This window comes from Penicillium chermesinum (assembly GCF_028974085.1).
Source record: "Penicillium chermesinum strain IBT 19713 chromosome Unknown utg000008l:1.0-1752722.0:1.0-1753981.0, whole genome shotgun sequence".
Lineage (NCBI taxonomy): Eukaryota > Fungi > Ascomycota > Eurotiomycetes > Eurotiales > Aspergillaceae > Penicillium > Penicillium chermesinum.
Window position 1 is genome coordinate 115,186 of NW_026695318.1, and position 21,254 is coordinate 136,439.

General features: G+C 49.7%; 6 protein-coding genes across 6 annotated transcripts; 5 read left to right on the forward strand and 1 right to left on the reverse strand.

The window, feature by feature from the left end:
- Positions 1 to 6: 6 nt before the first annotated feature.
- Positions 7 to 1,659, forward strand: N7468_009824 (uncharacterized protein; the record flags this gene model as incomplete). Its single annotated transcript, XM_058479119.1, has 1 exon — positions 7 to 1,659. One exon carries the CDS (start codon positions 7 to 9, stop codon positions 1,657 to 1,659), a length of 1,653 nt encoding a protein of 550 aa, XP_058325687.1.
- A 542-nt stretch (positions 1,660 to 2,201) lies between these two features.
- On the forward strand, positions 2,202 to 5,776 carry N7468_009825 (uncharacterized protein; the record flags this gene model as incomplete). Its single annotated transcript, XM_058479120.1, has 5 exons — positions 2,202 to 2,968; positions 3,031 to 3,402; positions 3,460 to 4,561; positions 4,620 to 5,273; positions 5,336 to 5,776. The coding sequence occupies 5 exons, from the start codon at positions 2,202 to 2,204 to the stop codon at positions 5,774 to 5,776; spliced, it is 3,336 nt and encodes a 1,111-aa protein (XP_058325688.1).
- Positions 5,777 to 9,734: 3,958 nt separating this feature from the next.
- N7468_009826 (uncharacterized protein) lies at positions 9,735 to 10,246 on the forward strand (the record flags this gene model as incomplete). Its single annotated transcript, XM_058479121.1, has 3 exons — positions 9,735 to 9,741; positions 9,822 to 9,949; positions 10,004 to 10,246. The coding sequence occupies 3 exons, from the start codon at positions 9,735 to 9,737 to the stop codon at positions 10,244 to 10,246; spliced, it is 378 nt and encodes a 125-aa protein (XP_058325689.1).
- A 3,860-nt stretch (positions 10,247 to 14,106) lies between these two features.
- N7468_009827 (uncharacterized protein) lies at positions 14,107 to 15,474 on the forward strand (the record flags this gene model as incomplete). Its single annotated transcript, XM_058479122.1, has 1 exon — positions 14,107 to 15,474. The coding sequence occupies one exon, from the start codon at positions 14,107 to 14,109 to the stop codon at positions 15,472 to 15,474; it is 1,368 nt and encodes a 455-aa protein (XP_058325690.1).
- An 887-nt stretch (positions 15,475 to 16,361) lies between these two features.
- N7468_009828 (uncharacterized protein) lies at positions 16,362 to 17,161 on the reverse strand (the record flags this gene model as incomplete). The annotated part of the gene is made up of 2 exons (XM_058479123.1): positions 16,362 to 16,945; positions 17,023 to 17,161. 2 exons carry the CDS (start codon positions 17,159 to 17,161, stop codon positions 16,362 to 16,364), a joined length of 723 nt encoding a protein of 240 aa, XP_058325691.1.
- Positions 17,162 to 19,375: 2,214 nt separating this feature from the next.
- On the forward strand, positions 19,376 to 20,615 carry N7468_009829 (Golgi Precursor; the record flags this gene model as incomplete). Its single annotated transcript, XM_058479124.1, has 4 exons — positions 19,376 to 19,766; positions 19,815 to 20,338; positions 20,391 to 20,531; positions 20,583 to 20,615. The coding sequence occupies 4 exons, from the start codon at positions 19,376 to 19,378 to the stop codon at positions 20,613 to 20,615; spliced, it is 1,089 nt and encodes a 362-aa protein (XP_058325692.1).
- Positions 20,616 to 21,254: the final 639 nt, after the last annotated feature.

Here is a 21,254-nt window from a genome sequence, read left to right on the forward strand (position 1 = left end):
GAAACAATGGAAGGCGGACAACCCAGGGCGGAAGTAGGTCGGATTCTCAGCGAGGAAGAGCGGTCAATGCTCAGCTACGCAGAATCCAACGCGGAACGAACAGAACGAACAGAATCCCCGCACGGTGACCACATGGAGGAGACGGTGGACGTACAGGAAGGCGAAGTGGTAGAGGGAACAAGATCACCATGCTCGACCGGTGGACATGGAAGCACACATGTGGAAACGCGGACTCTCAGCGAGGAAGAACGGTCGACGCTCGGCGATGCAGAAGCCAACACGGAACCTCAGCAATTTGAGGCATCTAGAAGAGAATCCCCGCACGGCGACCACAGGGAGGAGACAGTGGAGGTACAGAAGGGTGAAGCGGTAGTGGAAACAAGATCACCATGCTCGACGGGCGAATATGAAAGCACAATGAGGATATTGGAAGGGCATGAGACACACGATGACAACATGGAAGAGACGGTAGACGTACAGGAGGGCGAAGTGGTAGAGGGAACAAGATCACCATGCTCGACCGGTGGACATGAAAGCACACATGTGGAAACGCGGACTCTCAGCGAGGAAGAGCGGTCAACGCTCGGCGATGCAGAAGCCAACACGGAACCTCAGCAATTTGAGGCATCTAGAAGAGAATCCCCGCACGGCGACCACAGGGAGGAGACAGTGGAAGTACAGAAGGGTGAAGCGGTAGTGGAAACAAGATCACCATGCTCGACGGGCGAACATGAAAACACACTGAGGATATTGGAAGGACGTGAGACACCGACTGGAGTGCGAAGATTATCTAGGTCCACGAGCAGACAAAACCACACGTCGGAAAGCGAAAAGTGGCAACCATATGATGGGACACGGCGGCGGTACCAGATATTACCTGGGCTACCAAATTCGCCACCCCACGATGCTTTGAAGCAGGGAATGAACGCAGTGTTGCAGCCACTTACTGGCGTTCAAGATGCAATGGCAAGGCCTCTCACCACAGTTGACTTTCTCGAGGCACATCGTCGAGCACGGCCTCAGCCAGATGTAGAGCGCAGTCGCCTAGGAGCCACAGAAGCGAGAGATGCTTTGGGCTATTCAAATGGACCAACAGAAGTAGCGGATTCAGAGGGGGATCATGAACAGTCTCAAGGGATTGTACGGCCGGGTGACTCGCCGCGAGTTGATGAAGGCCTACAGCAAGAACCTGGAGCGGGAGCTACTCCTCACATTTCACCGTATGCAAGTGTCGAGGTGGCAGAAGGCCCCAGTCAACCCAAAACAGGCACGCAAGAGGATAAAAGAAAAAAAGAATACCAGGCAGAGACAGAAGCTCCAGCCGAAGCATCAAAAGTGATGATAACATTCCGTGGACGTGATAAACACGGCGCATGGGACCGTATTGTCCATCGAATGGTGGTCGACCGATCCGATCCATCTCCTGTGGAGAGAATGGCGGCAAAGAATGCTCGCGAGCGACATGCTACTTTTTATGATACGAACCTGCGCCAGGTGGCCCCAGCGTTGTGCTTTGACGCGGCGGTCGAAGATGGCACGAATACTCTCTTCGTGACATCTGATGACGACCTAGTCCACAATGAAGAAACTGTGGATTCTATCATGCGGGCAATACAGGATGACAGCGACCGGGGTCGAGCGGCGAAACGCCGGCAGTAGCAACCAGAGACATCTGGCAGCTATGGCTGCAAAGCTACCTTAGACGCCAGTTGGCAGACTGAAAGCCAAGCTTGACGGAGAGCTGTGGACGTAGGTCCAATATGGACGTACAACACGCAACATAGATCCAATATGGACGCACAACAAGCAACATAGATCCAATACAGATAATTGGCCATCTAGGCCAGTAATCTACCTTCTCTCGGCCATGCAGGCTTTCCGACATCTGTCACTTATAATGAGCTTATTAGATATCCAGGAGGACGGTGCGGACGGGCCAGACTATACAGACAGGACACGCGATAGGAATATGTAAACGGCCGAAGGTACAGGCGTCAGCGGTCCTAGTTATGGATATGACGTTTTCTATTGGCGTTTGCTAGCTCGTGTATCTCTCTGATCTGTCCATCACGTGTGCCAATTCACTGAAAAGACGTCCTCTTTTCATTGCGTCCTGAACTCGCTATCCACGCACTAAACGTGTCCATCGCTCCCTGCGGCTCGGTTATCCACGCCCACGAGTACCCCAACCCTTCTGCAGGATGCCGTTACGATCAAAGGCCGACTCCTGGAACGCCCTCGGCGCCGGTGAGGATCGCGCGGTACAAGATGGCATCACCGCACAGCTGAGACAGATCCTTGAGCAGGCCCACCTATCTGGGAGTGAGCTGAGAACCCCAGCAGCACAGGCGCAGCTGCGGGGAGCGGTCGAGGCTCGGATACCTCTGATGCCCGCCACGGTCCAGGCAGCATACTCCGCCAACCGGCGAGCCAGCGTTGAGAGCTTACTCCACTTGACATACCACGAGAAGCATCTCCATGGCCGACAGGACCGTCCTCGCTCAACGGAATCACCTTCATTCTCGATCGACAGCACCCCTGCGACCGTTTCTCCTGGACCGGTGGTCTTACTGTACGACAGCGCCATCCGAGTCTCTCGCGCCGGGGCGAGCCAACGGTGTCGGTTCCAGATCAGCCTGTACCTTGAGCCTCCTAGGAAGGTGTTGGCCAGCACGGCTATCGACGTGAACCAGCTCGTGTTCAGCAAATTCACGGAGGACCTGAAGCAAGAGTTCGGATACGACGATCTGCAGGACGAGATCCTGTGGAGAGATCCTGCGGAGACTGCCGAAGGGCCCCCGCCGGCAAATACCATCCGAGGCCAAAACACGTGGGTGACGGCGATGATTGAGATGCAGCAGGCTGGCACGGCGGCCCCCCCCGGCCGAGCTGGGCCCGATTCATTTCGAGATTGGTCCCCAACTGTCGACAGGTTCGTGAACCCCACCCTCCTCCTCCTCTTCTTCCCGTATCTTCTAATAACCAAGATGATCTAGGATCTAAGCGAGGCCAGGCCGGAGACTCTGCCAGCGAGCGCCACCCAAAGCGGCCGTCTGTTTGTCATCGCGGGAGTGACAGCAAGAGCCCAACAGAAGACCCAACCGCCGATGAAGGGAGGGAAGAGAATACAGGTCCCGCTGTCGAGGCGCGCGCTACTGGCCCTTCCGATAACCCGGGCGGTTGGGATATCGGACATGGCCCTCGCCGTACCAGTGACGCTAGTGATACGGGGGATATAGGCGGCGAGATAGCCGGAGATGCGAACAGCAGTCAGGACCACAAGAGCCCATCCCCTCAGCCAGCCGCGCGTGACCCGCCCGAGGTGATCGAGATCGGTTCGGACACGGACTACGATGCGTCCGAGCTCTTCGAGGAGGCGGGCCTGGTCGACCAGGAAGAACGGTACGCCGACCCAACAACCCTTGCCCGAGTGACTGACTAACCTCCTGATCCTTGCAGACTTCGTCAGTTCCAAGAGGCACTCAAGATCGACCAGTACACCGCAGAGCGATGGGCCGAATGCCGCCGATTCTACCAGATTGCCGAAGACTCCCAGCTGGGAGACCGTCCGTCCGACTTGATCCCGCTCCGTGGTCTGAAACGGCCGTTGCTACCGCACCAGGCCTTTGCGGTGTGGTGGATCCTGCACAGCGAAACCACGACTGGCACGGGCGGGTTCGAGGCGGACGACATGGGGATCGGGAAGACCTTGATTGCGCAAGCCACGGTGGTGGTCGCGCGGTGGGTGATGCGGGCCACCGAGGCCGTGCAGCAGGCGCGAGCGACCAGCGGCGCCACGCACCTGGCGGCCACAAACGTAGACCCTCGCCGGCGATGTCCCAGCGCGGGTCGCAACCCGTATCCGATCTGCTGTCCATGCGAATTCGGAAGCCCGACCGGCCGTCTGCAGCCCAGCTGCGGGCTCCAGCTCTTCATGGTGCCCCCGAAGCTGATGGTCCACTGGGTCAAGGAATGGACGTTGAACGTGGACACGACGGTGGTCGACCTCGAGCTCCTCCTCGGGTACAACCCCGCCCACGCGGCGCTACGGGGCGTCGGCTACCGTTTCGTCAGCCAATTGGATGACTCGCAGAAGGCGCTGCTCCAGTACCGCGAGGCGCAGGTCTGGGGCCACGCAGCGGGCCTACAACGCTACACCGCGGCCACCGGGGAAACGTTACAGCGCGAGCAGCAGGCACACCTGGAGGATATACGTCGGAATCAGCCTCTCGCGCGACCGGGCCAGGATCGGTACGTGATCCTCACGACTCCCAAATCCTTCCAGACACAGGTGGTCGAGCCGCTCGCGGTGCGGTTTTCGCAGGCGCGGCCACGGCAGCGCGGCCCGAAGGGAGGACTCAGAGCACCACAGCCGCCGGTGCGATACTTCTTCCGGGACACAACAATCTGGTCGCGGGCCTTCCGGGACGAGTGCCACGAGGAGAAAGGCCGCCAGACAAATAGCCTCCGTGCCCTTCGCGGCCTCCGCGGGCCCACGCCACGGGTGGGGCCATCCACCGATCCCGCCGACGTTGCCCCAACAACCCCCCCCGCCGGTGTGGTTCATGTCGGGGACCCCGTTCGAGACCTCCCCGGGCGATCTAAGCGGCTACCTCGAGGTGATCGAGCGGCCGCAATGGACCGGCGATGAGAAGCTTCGGTCCTGCGGCAGCGGTGCTCTGCAACAACTCGGACACGATTTCCGCCGGGCCGTCCTCCCCAGCTACGAAGTGACTGCGATCATCGACCGCTTCCGACAGGTTTTGAACCGGATCAACTACCTTTCCCGCAAAGTCTCCTCACACTGGCAGGGCCAGCCGATCATCACCCTACCACCGCATTGTTCGATTGACATCAACTGCCCGATTCCCCCCGCGTTCCTGGCACAGCTCCACCACCTTGACCGCACGACCAATGCGGACTCCCAACGGTTCCCAGGACGAGAGAGGACTCCCGATTCTCGTGCACCCGGGGTCCATCTTCGGGCAACCTTACAGCGTCTCCGGGTTTTCGTCACGTTCCCGGCCCTCTATCCGATCTACCAAGAGCGGTCGGACCTGCCCCTGACGATCGATCGGCTTAGCGAGCAGGGCTGGGACGTCCGACCCGAGGCGTCCTGGTTCGCGACGCATCTGGCGCAAGTCGTCGACCCGAGCCCGAAGCTCCAAGCGCTCTTCCGCATTATCCATGGGCTGGGGGTCGACTTTGGCGGCCGGAAGGAGAAGCTGGTCATTCTGTCTATGTACCCAGTGGTAGCGCTGATTGTGTATCTCGTTCGTCTTCTGCCCCTCTTTCCCCCGCTCGTACATGGATACTAACCGTGGTGGACATATAGGCCGTCCGGGCCGACTTTCCCGAACAGCACGCGTCGCTGATCCTCTCGACGACTCCGAACCGCCAGAGCCTTCTCGATTCGTTCCAGGAATATGATATCGGGCAGGTGGTCGACGGGTGGCCTGCGCCGGGCATCCTCATAGGCACCACGGGCACCCTTGGTACCGGAGTAACGTGCACGCGCGCATTCCGGCTAGTCTTGATGGAACCGTGCTTCATGGGGCGGGATGAGCGACAGGCTTTTGCTCGCATTCGGCGGATTGGGCAGCAGAACCCGCGCACGTACGGGATCCGACTGATTACGGATAATTCCGAATGCGAGACGCGGATCCTACACCGACAGTTCTTCCGGCGGCGGCTCCAAGAGGCTGAGGATGTTCCTAAAACACGAATAGTTGGCTCCCCACGTCCATCGTATGCCAGCTTTGAGGATATGGTATAACATGGGGAGGCTAGATGTCATCAGTCCGTATTAGCAGACTAGGAGATCGATCAGAATGCCTTGGTTATGTTGTCTTAAGGAGCTCCTTAAGTAGGCTACAGTAAATTCAGCTACAGCCCTATATAGTAGTATGAAAAGGGGAGAAGAGTAGAACTATGTAGATGGAGTTGTTGTTCTCCTAGGATAGGCCAGATAGAGTAGACAGGAAAGGCCAGACGCTCTGGGAGGGACCAGCAGAGTGTCAGCGATAAAACCTGTCTTTGCGACCGCCCAACAGCGGTAATCGAGACAAGCACCATGCTAAGCAACCCCCAGTCCAGGTCTTCAAAGATGGCCGACGTGCCATTTTCGCTAATAGAACCTCAACGCGATTGAAGCAGTGGCGAAGTGCCAATCTTTACTACCCCGACTGACGTACGGTGGTCTATAAGAGCCAGCTTGTTGACAGGGTGGCACAGCAACGGCGCTTATATTAGAGATACTCAAATTCAGGAGGGGCGAGAAGAAGAAGAGAAGCCACACCGATGACTTCTTTATCTCAACCTTCTGTAGGTCTCATGACATCTTCCAATATAGGCTGGTAACAGGCGGAGAAATGAGCAACAGTGGCGTGGAACGGTGGTGTGGAATGGTGGTGTAGAACTGTTGTGTGGAACCGTGTCTTGGAGTTCAGTATTGACTCAGTCCATATACATCAGAATAATCCAGTTTCTGGGTCGCTTCTGAACATCCCTTTGATGTGTATGCCAGGTTTGGATTATTTACTTGATCAATGTATCGTTCACATTGTAGGCTAGGGGAGCTGGGCGAGTTGCTAGCTCTTTGTTAACATGATAGGCCTTCTTATCAGTGTGTTTGATGATTGATAGGAGGCATATCTGGATCTGAGCCTTCTGAACAGTAGACAAAGCTGTTATAAATAAATAGTATATGGCTTTATATAGAGACCGGCGGAAGATAGATGATATATATTATAAAGACAGATAGCTGCCCTGCTAGGTGAGAGCAGAGAAGGATCCTTTATATGGCGGTATTTGGCAGAAGAAGAAGAGAGAGAAGAAGGAGATGGCGAGAGGAAGGTGGTATTTATAGATGTAGGGATAGGGAATGATCCGCCTAGTGGCTTATAGACAAACAGCGAGATATTTAAGCGAAGAATATGGTGATATAGAGAGGGTGAATGGTAAGTAAATGTTATAACTCTGAGATTATCACCGCTCACTCGATTCTGCCTCCTGTCATCACCCTGATGCTGGAAAAAGAACCGTCCGAACTATAGTAATATTCGAAATCAGATTTATCTCTATACTCTTCGCCTTTAACTCACGAACCTTATCTGAAACATGCTAACCTAGATAGGGTAAAACCGTCGATCCCCTAGGTCCTAGAATAGAATCTGTATTTTATATGACGCGGGTGGGACCTTGACTCTTGTAAATTACAGGAAACTGTGAGACATCGATACCACTCTACCCCTCCTTCCCCTAAGCAACGGGATTCTTCACCTGTAAATGATTCTTGAGCGACATCCTACACTAGGCTTGCAATAGGGCCCCGAGACTGCCCGCCTCCAAGCTGCATCTTATCCGAGATATGATAGAGAGCCAGTTACTAACTACTACTCAAATGGCAGAAGAGGCCGAGTGCAGCAAGGTCACGATTATAAATATTCGTAGAAACTTGCGGCAGTTCGGCAACGTCCACGTACTCCCCATTCGCATAGGTCGGAAGCTAACTGTAACACCGCTAATGATCGACGCGCTCTGCGACCACCTGTCGGAAACACCGGGCCTTTACCTTGATGAGATGGCTGTCTTCCTCTGGGATGAATTTGCACGATGATCATAACCTCAAGTATCAGAAAAGCCCTGGTGGCTAAAGGTTGGTCTTACAAGGCGGCCCGGCAATATGCAAAGGAGCGTAATGCTGACTTGCGAGAACTTTATCTCTATAATTTATCGGATTTTTACTCGAATCATCTAGTTTATGTGGATGAATCGGGATGTGACAAGAAGGCTGGGTCCAGGTGCACAGGCTGGTCACCAATTGGCGTGGCCCCTTTGTAGGTATCGTAGTTCCATCGCGACCAGCGATATCAGATACTAGCTGCGTATGTGTAGGATGGGATCGTCCTCTCGCGTGTATTTCGCGGTGTAACCGACGGTGCTGTCTTCGAAGACTTTTTAGCTCAGCTTCTTTAGTACTGCGGACGATGACCTGAGCCTAAATCTGTTGTGGTTATGGATAATGCGTGATTCCATCATTCGGAGTGGGTTTTGTAGATGTGCGCGGACGCGGGGGTGAAACTGGTATATCTGCCGCCTTACTCGCCGGACTTGAACCCGATCGAGGAACTTTTTGCTGAGCTAAAAAGCTTTATTAAACGTAACTGGAGTTACTACGAAGTGGACCCCGATCAAGGGTTTGATGTTTTTCTTGTATGGTGTATTGATACGGTCTGTGCAAAGACAGAGTGCTAGAGGTCACTTTCGACACTCAGGTTTTAGAAGAAAACTACTTAATCTCCACCACCCGTTCTTTCCCCACCGCCACCTCCGCTTCCTCCACTTGGCGCGGTGCAAACGTTCAGAATATCAATGAGAAACTGATCAGGTTAGCCATTCTCGATGTCGCAACAAAGAGTCTGGCCGTTGCACGAGCCACGCACTATAGACCGGTCAGCATAGCACGAAGCGAAAATACGCTAGATAGCAATGTGAGGAGGTAGCATACAGCTTGTACACCCAACTCCGATATCGACAGTTTTACCCAGACTCTTGACAGGAACTAGAACCTGGCAGCATTTCGGAGTTTGTTTGCTACTGTAATCAAGTCATTACTAGTAACTTACTCTCTAAATCTGCAATTGTGTTCCTTGAGGAGCCAGTTTCTGTGTGGCATTTTCAAGTCCACGAGGAATCTCTCGGCACAGGCGAGCACTGTCCAGGCTGTAGGCTTTCCATCTTTGCAAATTCGTCCTTTTGATCCTGCGATTTACCATAGAATGAACTCTTTGATCAAGCTGATGCTAGAATCTAGTGAAGCATATATCTTCGAAATGCTGAAATTTCAGAAGCCTTGTCGTACATTTCATGAGTGATTGCGCTTTTAAGAGATTATCTGGCTCAGCTCTGCACGGGCATGGCAAGACTCAATGGACATCTCTTTCGAACCAATGCGGCCAAGACAGATCAATATGCATGCGGACAAGTAAGGGAGACGTGGACCACTTCCTCTTCCGATGTCGGAAGTGGACCGCACACCGGACAGATATGCTTCAAAACTCCCCAGACACACCGACTTGCGATTGATCGTCTGTGCGGCATGCAGGATTGGTTGACATCATGGCGACAACGCCGCCGTGTTCGTCTGGTAAGCCGCCGACTGCACCGAAAGGATGAAATCTTCACCCGCTTTCAAATACTTTGTAGGAAAATGCCAACCGAGAAATCTCTTTACGAATCGCAGATTGGAGAGCGCAGCTTTTCATGCCATCTTGTCACTCACATAAAACCAAAGTGGCTAGAGTCGAAGGAGCAAGAAAATGTCTCTGCAGATCTCTAGCGGTCAGCTTACCAAACCAATTGCATGTTTCACTGGTTTTTTTATTTCGTCATGCAGAATGGTGTCTGCATCAAAAGCAATGGTTAGCCATTGGGTGGCAATCTATTGTTTGCTAAACTTTGTGGGACTGCTGTTCGACTAGCGGTGAGACGAACAGGCTGTCTTTTAGCGTGGCTGGCTGAACGATATTCATGATTATGACGTAAGTGGGAGTAGGTTGCCAGTCTTGCGTAACATAGCTGGCAGGTTTTGATTGGCGATTACGATTATTTACGTTAAAAAAAGCTTTCCCGTCAGCTATATAGATCGGATTCACGTCTTTCGGACTCTCAAAATTTGTGGAATCTAACATTATCTCTCTGAATATTATCGCATATATTGCTTCTTTATCATAATGTCCGGTAAGCCTTTGTGAACACTGACCCTTTGTGAACACTGACCCTTTGTGCAGGGCTATACAGGAGCTGACCATATCCAACAGGTGCCGCCGTCAATCTGATCGAAGGAGACCCGTGGCAGGCTACCCAGGAAGACCTGTCGCCGGATTATGACTATCCTGGGGATGGAGAAAATATACAGAGATTTGACTGGTCCTTTGGTCCCGTGATGGTATGCTACAAAACTTATCGCCCTCCCAACAGGATTTTAACAATTAGCGCGCAGAATGTTGGTTACCTGGATCTGGACACCTTAGAAATCACAGTGAATCCAATGTATATGGGCATTAGTGCTGGAACCTTGACAGGAAACTTACGGGATGGAGTGAAATTGAATATCAGTTACCACCTGGGTAAAGGAACACAACATTGGTATCTGAAAAACGGCAATCAGTTGTGGACGCATGTTGACTTCAGTGTCAGCTTCAATGGAAGCTATCAAGGCGCTTACAAGATATTCAGTTTGTAGAATCCGCTAACTGACTATATCTCGAAATTATTATCAAATACGGGCAAAATCAGCTTCGAGCGTACTGTGTATCTAAGCTCTACAATAGAACTTTGTAATACGCTCATTTAAGGCAATATGCTCATTAAGCTACCAAAAATCTGTAAAGCGACAAGAATCGTGGGCTGCATCTCGATAGCCGTCCAAATAATGTCGGTACAGCATTGTCAAATCGGTTACTCAAATTGCGCTTAGTACTATCATTAACTGAAACGACAATGGCTGTGTCGTCAGCTATCACTCGACGATTGCGGGCAACTTTTCTTCGCAAAACCTTTTCTAGCTTTTTCTCCAAGAACAGCTGCTAGAAGGCGCTTGGGGCTAAAACGAGGTCATCCTCTGTATCCTTTTCCACCTCCCGATTATTGACTGTTACTCGGCACTCAATACGATAGTGGATGCAGGTCGATGGATCCTGGTCGTTTACTCTTCCTTCCTCCCATTCAAACAGTCGGAGCAGCCTAAGAGCATCAGGTTGGGACCGATTCTCAATAACAGAGGGAGAGGGACTGTAGTTGGATCGCGTGTCGTATGGACTGCCATAGTATCCAGGAGTTGGAGCGTATTGCGAGTCGTGTTCCCCGGGTTGGGTAGCGTCGGGCTGAGAGGTCAAGTTATCGTAATCTGGGTTCTGTGTCTTTTTTTGCAAATGAGGGCAGTTCTTGCCAGGTCCATGTCAGCTTTCTTAACGGTCAGCTTTCAACCGACAACGGCGACCAATGAAGACTGCAGTGAGTAGCAGTAGCCACAGGAAGAAAATGCATATTTCCCTGCCAGAGTTAGTACAATGCAGCCTTCTATTATCTGGTGTCAAAAGGAGTGTAAGCGAAGGCTGCGTGTGGCGGGGAGATCAAAAAGAAAGCAAGGTGAAGTTGGCGGGGGAGGGGGAAGAAGGGAATCTTGCCAGATTGTTATGGTAGGTCGACCCCTTGCTTGGTTTCTTTGCATGAAAGATTCTATAAAGTTCCAAGGAAGTTACGGTATTATAACAATGACCCACTCGCTGTTACCAGGGCATACAATACAGCCTGACCAGTTCCTGCGGGAAAGGCTAAAATTAGACTAGCGTGTTTTAAGCTAGGGGTCGGGAAAGCTAGGGGTCGGGAATGAAAGTCCAAGAGTGTAGAGGTAAATCTGATTTCGAATATCACTGTACAAGGTGGGCATAGATAGGATGGAGGTTCGTGTAGGAGTAGATAGGTCGCTACAGTAGCTCCTCCCTCTTTCCCTTCTCCTTTCCCCCTCTAGTTCCAGTATCTTAAATACAAGTGCTGTTGCTGGTTCTTCCTGTTCCCAACGTAGGCCACCATTGACAGAGATGAGTCAACTTTTGAGTTCTAATAGTAGAAGCTACCAATCAGAGGTCAGAAGATGTTATTATGTGTAAGTCAAACAGAATGATTTCTGGTCTTGGATAACACTGTTTCCTTGGATTATTGTTAGCTATCCTAAGGCGATAACTATTTATTATTCATAATCGATAAAACAGATAAAGAGTGATAGAAAGATCTATTAGTTAATTTTAGTATATTACACCGCTGAAATAAAATCATTAATAGAAGGCTGAAAAGAGAAAGAGTTATAGTCCACCGAATCCAAGAGGCGATAAAGATAATTTAGGCGTTGTGGATCTGCTCAGCACTCTCCTAGGAGCTACTAAGGCGCCCTACAGAATAGCCGCAAAAAATAAAGGACCGAAGAATTATTGATCTATTTAAGAGCTTGTCATTCCTGGCCCTCAGCTTAAAAAAAAAACCCCCTTCTTCAAAACTCATATCGAAGATGCATCCAGAGTCAGACCGGAGAAATGCCGAATTCTTTACAGCCACACAAGAGCTTTCCTGGCGGCTTCAATTCGGCATTTGCCAGAGTTTGGTATTACCAAATGCCTCCTCGTCACCGCAGCAGTATGCCAGTTAGGACCAGCGTTCGAATACAAGCGTCGAACAGTCGCGAAGGACAGAATCCGGCCTTTCCAAAAGCCCCCCTCTGAAGGTTCGTGCAAGCTACATGTTCTGGATTGACATCTACAAGTCGTATGGTCACACATTCTAAAGCCTTTATGTACTGTAGGGCCAGACGAATATCGCAACTGGGCAAAGTGACCCAATTTGGCCTAGTCATCAGGAAGGAAATACATACGGTCTAGCCATGGGCAAGTGCTTAGTGGGATTTGTTTTTCCTGCTTGCTTATTTTCAAGGACTTGACTGGTCTAAGATTGTAGATACCTCATCTATGTAGACTTTGCGATGATATATTATTCACTCGATGCTGCTATCTGCCACCCTTGAGTATTAGGGGTAATCGTCTGAACTACGGAAATTGGGATGCCGAGCTTAAAGTTTCGTATCTCCCATATGTTACGGACCCACTTCGGTTGAAGAAAATAAGTCAACCACGACCAACCGATCTGTCAAGATTGACACACACGTGACAGGGGAGCCAGGTATGGCAGCCGACCAATTGGCATGAAGGAGCCAGGAACAGCTGTCTAAGGCAGCAAGGCAACAGTGGCTCATCAGCGATGTGCACTGCACATCAGCGATGCGCGGAGCGCATCAGCGATGTGTCCCGAACACATCAGTGACAGGAAGGACTGGATATATAAGGACACTCACTTGGCACCATGTATTTAGTTCTTCGCGATCAATCTCTTCTTGATTCTACATCATTGTTACTTAGGAACCACAAGATTGGAATACGACAACGGTTCATTGTTCATACTTGTCTCGAATCCAAACCTAACGACGAAGGGGAGATCCATAAGAACCTGACCTCGTCGGCGCCCTCAGCAGCTCCACGTTTACTAAGCAAGACCTCTAAGGACTTGAGCATCTAAGGCCTGTTGCCGTGTGTGATCGGTAGGCATTGCAATAGAGTGACGAGACACCCTTGGCGTGCAGAGTGACCAAGAGAAGTATCACCCTTTGAGGACCCACTCACCGAGACTCGCTAGGTAGTGCGTAACACCATAGCCCTAGGTTTTGAATCATGGAGTATCCTTGTATCATAGTAGTCTGAGCTCTAAGTTTAATAACTTGTCTATAAGTACTAAAGCTAGCGTAGGTAAGATCACGATATTCCCCGTGCTCCTTTTGGTAGACCCCTTAGCTGCCACTATATGATGATATCGCTTCTGAATGGATGATTCCATCTCTCTACATAATATACAGTATAGACCCTGTAAAAAAAGACTAGGGTCGGATTTTGAGGAAAGATCTTTGCAGATTATAGTAACTGATTTGAATATTTGATGTATATATAATTTGGATACCTAAGCTTTCTGCGGTCTTTGGGGCTGATCTATCCACATACAGTGTAGGAAAGCTGTCTAGAATACGATGGTATACTATGTCGGCTGCAAGCAGAATATTAATAATAGTTGTTCTCGAGACGTAAAGATATAAAAAGGTTATCCTCTTATGCTTTCCGATCCAGACTTGTTCTTTGACACAAGGTATTACTTGAGCAATAGCCATGGTGGAACTACGTGGCGGCAAAACTACCGATCCCGCCCCCTTCCTCAAAGGCGAAAACTCCTGGCACTGGAAAGAAAAAAGGGGACAAGATACAGAAACCGAGATCAGGTCAATCTAAGCAGAAGGAGAGAGAACGTCTTGAAAGGGCCTTGAAACAAAAAGCGAAGGAGCAGACAAGATACCAAGCTCTTAAAGACGAGGTCGCTGCATTGAGATTGAAACTGGACTCAGGAGAGTCTGACGAGTTAGGCAGTGACATTGAGGCAGAAATCGAAAATAAACTGCAACTTTTAGCGCAATGCGATGAATCTCTCAAAGAGATTCAAGGTGAGATTGACGAAATGGATGTCGACGAACCTGAAGACAATATAACAGTGAAACCGGAGCCCCAGCAGGCAACTCCTACCCTGGAGGGTTCCAGCGAAGCATATTCAGGATCAACAGAAAATGAAGATCTGAATCTTGAGTCCGGGGCGCGCTATACCAATGACCCAGAGCTCTATGGGGAGAGTCCGGAAAAGGCCGATAGTAGCTCCGATGAGCCCCACCAGTCCGATGATCTGTTTGTGCCGCCAGATGACAACATCAAGTCTGAAAGAGTGCCAATACCGCCGACTTACAGAAAGCCCACAGGCTACTGGGACTTTGAGTTGGTTGATCTGACTCTAGACGATGAAGATGCCACGGAGGATCAGCTTTTCACAGACGGCATAGTCATTTTGAAAGCCCAGTCACTCGCAGGTAAAATATATCTAAATCAATACGGACCGAAAGAATGTCCAATGGCGGTATGGAGCGCTAGCGCAGCACCTCAGGAAGTCAAGAAATGTACATTTCTCAAGGGACCTCCGCACAAAGACGCCATGGACATTCATGAATACGGCGATGATACTGGAAAACTGAAGTATAGGTTCCTGATTAACAAGATCAAGATGGTAGCTTGGAAGCCCAGAAAGGCCTGCTCTACTATGCAGGATCTGATGGATTCGGTGGAAGAGTTGAACCCTGCCAAGAAGGAAGAAAATCGAAAGTATATCTTCCCATTCACAACCGCTCTTGTCGAATTCAAGGAAACAGCCAACCTACCATGGGTCTGGGTTGGGCGTGCAGACCTTGGGAAACTGTCAAGCTCTGCGAAGAGCGAGAAGGCAAAACAGCATCGGGACATATACAAGTTGGCACGGCAGCAAGTCGAAAACTACAGAAAATGGGTAGAGCAAGTACTCGGTGGTCCACTCCAGGGCATTCATAGTAAGGAGAAAACAGACGTCCCTTCGTCGTCTCCGGGGAGCCAGTTCTCTGAGCAGTCTCCAGCTCGCCCTCGGCGTAGCCAGAGACTTGAACACCAAAATAAAGCTGGAGACACTCTGAGCGTGACCGAGATTATACGGCTGCAGAAGAAAGTGCAGGAGCTAGAGAACGACCGGATTGAACTCCAGGATACGCAAAGCAACGGCCGGCGAGGCCAGAAAGCTACTATCAAAACGATAAAGGTCACTAATCAAGTCCCAATCAGCCGTTCCTTTAGAGGGTTCGCTGCAAAACGGAATATCAAAGTTGCTCCAGAGGATTGGAGGGACCTTGCCGATGCGGACTTTGCGAGGTTCCAGGTGATGGCCGAGATATTCCTCGAACAACAGCGGGATAATGGCAGGTCGGTTGTGGATGATATGAAGGTTTTCGACGCTTTGGGTGTATCGGATTGGTGAGCCAGAATATCCTTCCGCTAGGTTTTTGGGGGCGAACTGAGTACAAGGCCTTCCTCCTGGGAGCCTCTACCTCTGGAGTGCTGTTCATTGGGCGAGTCTCTTTGTACCAGAATGATTTCAGGTCTCTTTCGTGTAGTTAATGTACTCGTTTCATGCACTGCGCGTCCAAGAGCAATCCAATTTTCTATTCGATCAACCTTTTCTTAGATAACTACAGTATCTAAAAAGCCCGCTATAGTCCATCAGATCCTGTTAGATACTAGATCGATCTATCTCCAAGTAACATGATTGCCTTCGAGATGCTGGTTCAATATTTAAACTTCCTCTCTTTTCAGGCTCCTTACAGCCGGCTTGTTAGAAGCCTTTCTAATCATATCGAGAATGCTTTCCCTAGAAGATACTGTAAACCACATTCTCCGATGAAGCTATTTTAAGTGATCCTTGCGATGGTTTACTGGCGTGCTCCTGTGACGGCTGGGGTGGGCAGAATACTTTCTACCGGGACTCGGTAGTGTTAGCCCATAGTACTCTTTTATGAGCATCTGCACCAGGATCGCTTCCCTCTATAGCGGTGCCAGTTTTATCAGGCTAGAGTCACCCATGCTACACTCCCATCTTTGGTTCCCAACGTCACTCTTACCGCTTTATGATTGCGAGTCGGAAGATAGAATGGAGGATCGCTGGAGGGAGTTAGGTTGCTGTCGTCTTCCTCTATATGCTTTCATCTCATGATGTCGGATTATATGTCAATGCATATAAGCTGGGAAACTCAGACATAACCACAAAACGGCCGTCCCACTGTATTCAGCCTGGCACTATATATATAACAAGAGACGCCTTTTCTCGAAGCGATATAATTTACAAGCTGGTATATGGCTCGCTTCGATTCAACATTTGCCCTGGGGCACGGATGTGTAAGGATCGATATAAGACAGATCTTGGGGCTCTGGGCATGACATCATAGGATCAGGGTAAACGGGGAGAAGAGGACTGCCGGGCATACCAACCTGCTCCTTCTGCCCTTCCCAGGTTGTTTCCGCATATCCATCCCCCGGCAAGCAGGTCGAGAAATAGACATTGTTCGACTCCTCCAGTTTCTTCCAGACCTTGCCGGTCAACGAAGTGGCGACGGCATGGATTTCCTCCAGAACAGTGTTCAATTCGGCTCGTCTGATATAGCCCTGGGGGTCCGACTCCAAATTCCCGACATGGTCTTGAAGACGGGCAATCTCCCCTTTCAGGCGGCCCACCTCGTTGCATGCCGCGTGCTTGTCCGCGTTGGCTTGATCCGCCATAGACTGGAGTCGAGCCTTTTCCTCTTGGCTTTGCTCAAGGTGCGCTGCCAGTTGCTGGTAACGTTGGTCCGCCTCCCGGATCATCTTCTCGCACACCGGATGAGCGGCCTTCATGGCCTGCTCGAAGTCTTGGGGGATCTCTTGACCGTGCGGAGCGGCCTCTGCGAGACACCGTGCTTAGCAACGTTACGTTCGAAAGATCATTCCCAGCAGCGGCCGACACTCACCTGGCTCTGTCGCGGTAACCCAGCACTGTTCGCGTGGGGCGCCTTCTCCATCCCGCCAGCCCACGCTCGCGGAGCTCGGGCTACGCCTCCTCCGCCTCCGCCCCGGGTGGGGCGGCGGGTTGGGTGAGTTGTGGCACCTCCCACCGTGTGTCGGGCGTTGGACATGTTGATGATCTTGATATTTTGGCTGGCTCTGGAGGTGGGGGTATGGTGACTGGGAAAGACTGACGGGGATTTAGGGGGGGGCTTTAGAATACCCAAATAGGACAGTCGGTGCTTTGATTTCAGTCGTGCTCAAATGGCGCCCAAATCTTTCTCGATCTGTGTGGAAAGGTAGAAAAAGATCTTTCTGGCAAGCGAGGGACCTTGATTCAGAAAGCCTGCCCGAGCTCTTATTGATATTGTACATCTCTATCTTACTCTAGGTACTTAGATACTTAGACCAATGATCGACTTATTTCGAGAAGCCCCCCCTCTCTGGTGCATTGCAGAATTGGGGATACAGGCTAGCCAACATGAAGAGTTGTAGCCAGTGAAATTTTGAACTATGCAAGAACTGGAAAATTAGCTGGAGAGCTATTTGGCTGAATGTGGTATCCCCGAAATGGCCGCTAATGTGGTCGATAACCGATCTAGGATGGTCAAATAATGCGTAACATCCATCATCGGCTTTCAAACCAGCTGTTGAGCATTGGGATATAAGGGTTAGTTTACTATGATTCGGTATTCGGCCCAAATTCAGTAGCTTTAATCAAACACTCGCTCAGATGTTCAAGTCCGGTATATAGATGATGCTCACATAAGGTGTCAAGTGGGATATTCAAATTGGCCGAAATTAGGTGTGCAAACGACGCTTAAATTATAGGTCTGAATAGTTAGTGCTTGAATTAGTTATGTGATTCAGGCTTAAATTGATGCTCAATCTTAGTACCGCTCATTCCGTGCTTAAATAAGGACTCAAGTAAGATACACAAATTCGCCCAATCGCATGCTTAGAATAGATGCCCAAACTTAGTACTGTTTATTCCGTGCTCAAATAAGGACTCAAGATACTTCAGTTAGCAGAAAACAGATGCTTAAAAGATGCTCAAGCTAGGTATCTAAGTAGTGCTTAGAGTAGGTGTGTAAACGATGCTTACATCAGGTGCTCAAATTAACCCAAATTAGGTGCTCAAATGATGCTCAAAATAAATACTCAAACTTATTACCGTCCATTCTGTATTCGAATAAGGACTCCAGTATGATACTAAAATTACCCATAATCAGGTGCTTAAACAGTGTTCAAAGTAGGTACACAAACGATGCTTAAATCAGGTGCTCAAAATTGGCCCAAGTTAGGTACTTAGGCAATGTTTAAACCAGGTCCCTAAATTGTGCTTGAACTTGGTATCTACATCGTGCTTGAAGTAGGTGCGCAAACGACGCTTAAATCAGGTGCTCAAATAGTACTGTACTCAAATAAGGTGCCCAAAGGCGCTCAAACTAGGTGCTCAAGTGGTGCTCAAATGGTACTCAAATTAGTTGTACAAACGACGCTCAAAATAGATGCTCAAGCTCAGTACTGTTCATTCCGTGCTTAAATAAGGACTCGAGGAAGATACTCAAATTAGCCCAAATTAGGTGTTCAAATAATGCTTCAACTAGGTACCTAAATGATGCTCAAAATTGACACTCAAACTTAGTACCGTTCATGCCGTGCTCAAATAAGGACTCAAGATATTCAATTTGGCTCTAATAAAATACTCAAATTCGGTGAAGTTGATGTGGCGCTCAGTTTAGTACTTGAATTCTGTGAAGCCTATTGTACATGTACTATAGGCACGAGCTTCAGATGAGATAAAAAAAAATAAAAGGGGGGGGGAAGCTAGCACGAGTATGTACAAGTTTGTTATACTATATCAGTATTTACAGTCAATTCACTATCGCAACTGGATGACAGTGTGATGAAACGCCCGCCAATTACATATCGAGAGCAAGCCGTATTACTGTACAAATCAATTCTATTAAACTTTTACACCCTCCTTGGATCGTTATGGGCTGCAAAAGATGTACTAGAACCCCCTACCTCTACACCAAATAATGGGTACTTAGCTGAAAGATCAATTAACTGACCTAATTAAGAGCAAAGATACTCAACAATCATCTTAAAACCTAGAGAAATTAATTAAAACAAGCAAGAGAAATATGGTAGACTATGCCGACCGTCTTCTTGAACGGCATATTTTGCTTCTAGAGGCCCAGGACACCCACAGCTCGTTGCCTTCTCGACCATCTGGAGCTAGCAATGAGTGTGTGAATTTTCGGAAGTCACAGCAGAAAGACACCGAACCCTATCACTGAGCGTAACAGTCCCCTTAGATAGCACAAGCGAGAGACTCCATGTCTGCCGTTTCCCCTAGGCCGCTGCGCTTCGTGCTGATGGTGATATTGATGGTAGCTCTGCTCAGCCTTTTCCATTGTCGACCATATTCAAGCTCTCTCCCGGCTCTGCGATGCGCTGCCCTAGAAAATCAGGTTCAGAATGTCGACTGGTCGCGCTATGCCTACATCCAATATGTCACCGGGACCGATTACCTGTGCAACTCTGTTATGCTTTTCGAGTCCCTCCACCGTCTTGGCAGCAAGGCTGATCGATTGATGGTGTACCCAGAGGCCTTTTCCCTCAAGGGCGATGATACTTCAAAGGAATCAAAGCTTCTTCGTATTGCCCGGGACAAGTACAATGTCAAACTGAAGCCTATCCACGTTCAGCGCAGGCTCGGGATCGACGGTGAGTTTACAGAGTGTCTTATGGTGATTCATAATTGACGCGAGGTAGACACGTGGGCAGAGAGCTACACTAAGCTTCTTGCATTCAACCAGACCCAATACGATCGGGTTCTGAGCTTAGACTCCGACTCCACTGTTTTACGGGTGAGCCTTATTACCGACATGGCCGCACCTAGTAGTACTCCGTTAACCCAGGGGTTTACTCAGTCAATGGACGAGTTATTCGTACTACCATCCTCCCCCGTTGCGATGCCGCGGGCGTATTGGTTAAATCCGCACGACCGAACATTGAGTTCCCACCTGGTCCTGATCCAACCGTCCAAGTTCGAATTTGACCGGGTCATGGAAGCGATCAACAATGCCAGCTCGAATGACTACGACATGGAAATCTTAAATAACTTATACAAAGACAGCGCCTTGGTTCTACCACATAGGCCATACGGCCTTTTGACTGGAGAGTTCCGGGGCGATGACCACGCTGCATACTTAGGCAATAAACTAGAAACGTGGGATCCATATAGGGTTCTCTACGAGGCCAAGTTTCTGCATTTCTCGGACTGGCCTGTGCCCAAGGTAAGACTCAACACATTCCGACTCTCAGGCTGAATCGGCTAATATGTCACAGCCATGGCTCTCCGCTCCCAAACACCTCATTGAAGATAAGCGACCTAAATGTCAATATAACCCGGAGACCAAGGAGGAAGACAACTGCGATGCTTTAGAAATTTGGTTGGAGATTTACGATGATTTCAAGAGGAGACGAAAGGTAAGCTTTCCACCGCTCTTCATATTCTTATCAGGTCTCTAACCCCCTCAGGCCATTTGCGACAGCGAAGGCGATACTGCATGATGGAAATCATAGGAACAATTGGGAATTACTGGATCATACTCCTTGGGCTTTTCAATTTATCATGATATAATGACGAGGCTTATAAGTTTATACCGATCGTCCGATCTTGGGACGCTGTATAGTATACAGGATGGTACCTGATTGTTCGAAGTCGAAGCGAACTGTATCTATTGAAACCACCGAACCTAGAAGTAGTTATTTTTCTGTTATTGAATAAGGGCGCGGAGACAGTTCTTATATATATAATTCTATGAGGCCCACGCCCAGTGCGGTCCTAGTAAGGAAGCACCGATCATGGGTTGGATCCGCGATAGCTGGTCTAGATGTAAACGGTTCAGAGAAACTCTGGACGGATCCTATCATGCGTCAGTGCCTAAGGTGTCTAACGATATCTCGGAGGCCTTAGTCCTTATATCGCTCGACCAATGCAAATCTTGACTGGATGGCTGAGCTCCCTAATATCTGTATCACCGTATATGGAGTGCTTCCGCTCGTGGGATATAGTTATTATACCCTATCCAACAATAGGAAGGCGATCGCCTTTATAGCTCCTAGGTACTAGGTCAGAGATATAGACAGATCTTATTGAATAATATGTAAGTACAGTAGGCCTTGACCCAAGCAGCTCCATTCAAAAGA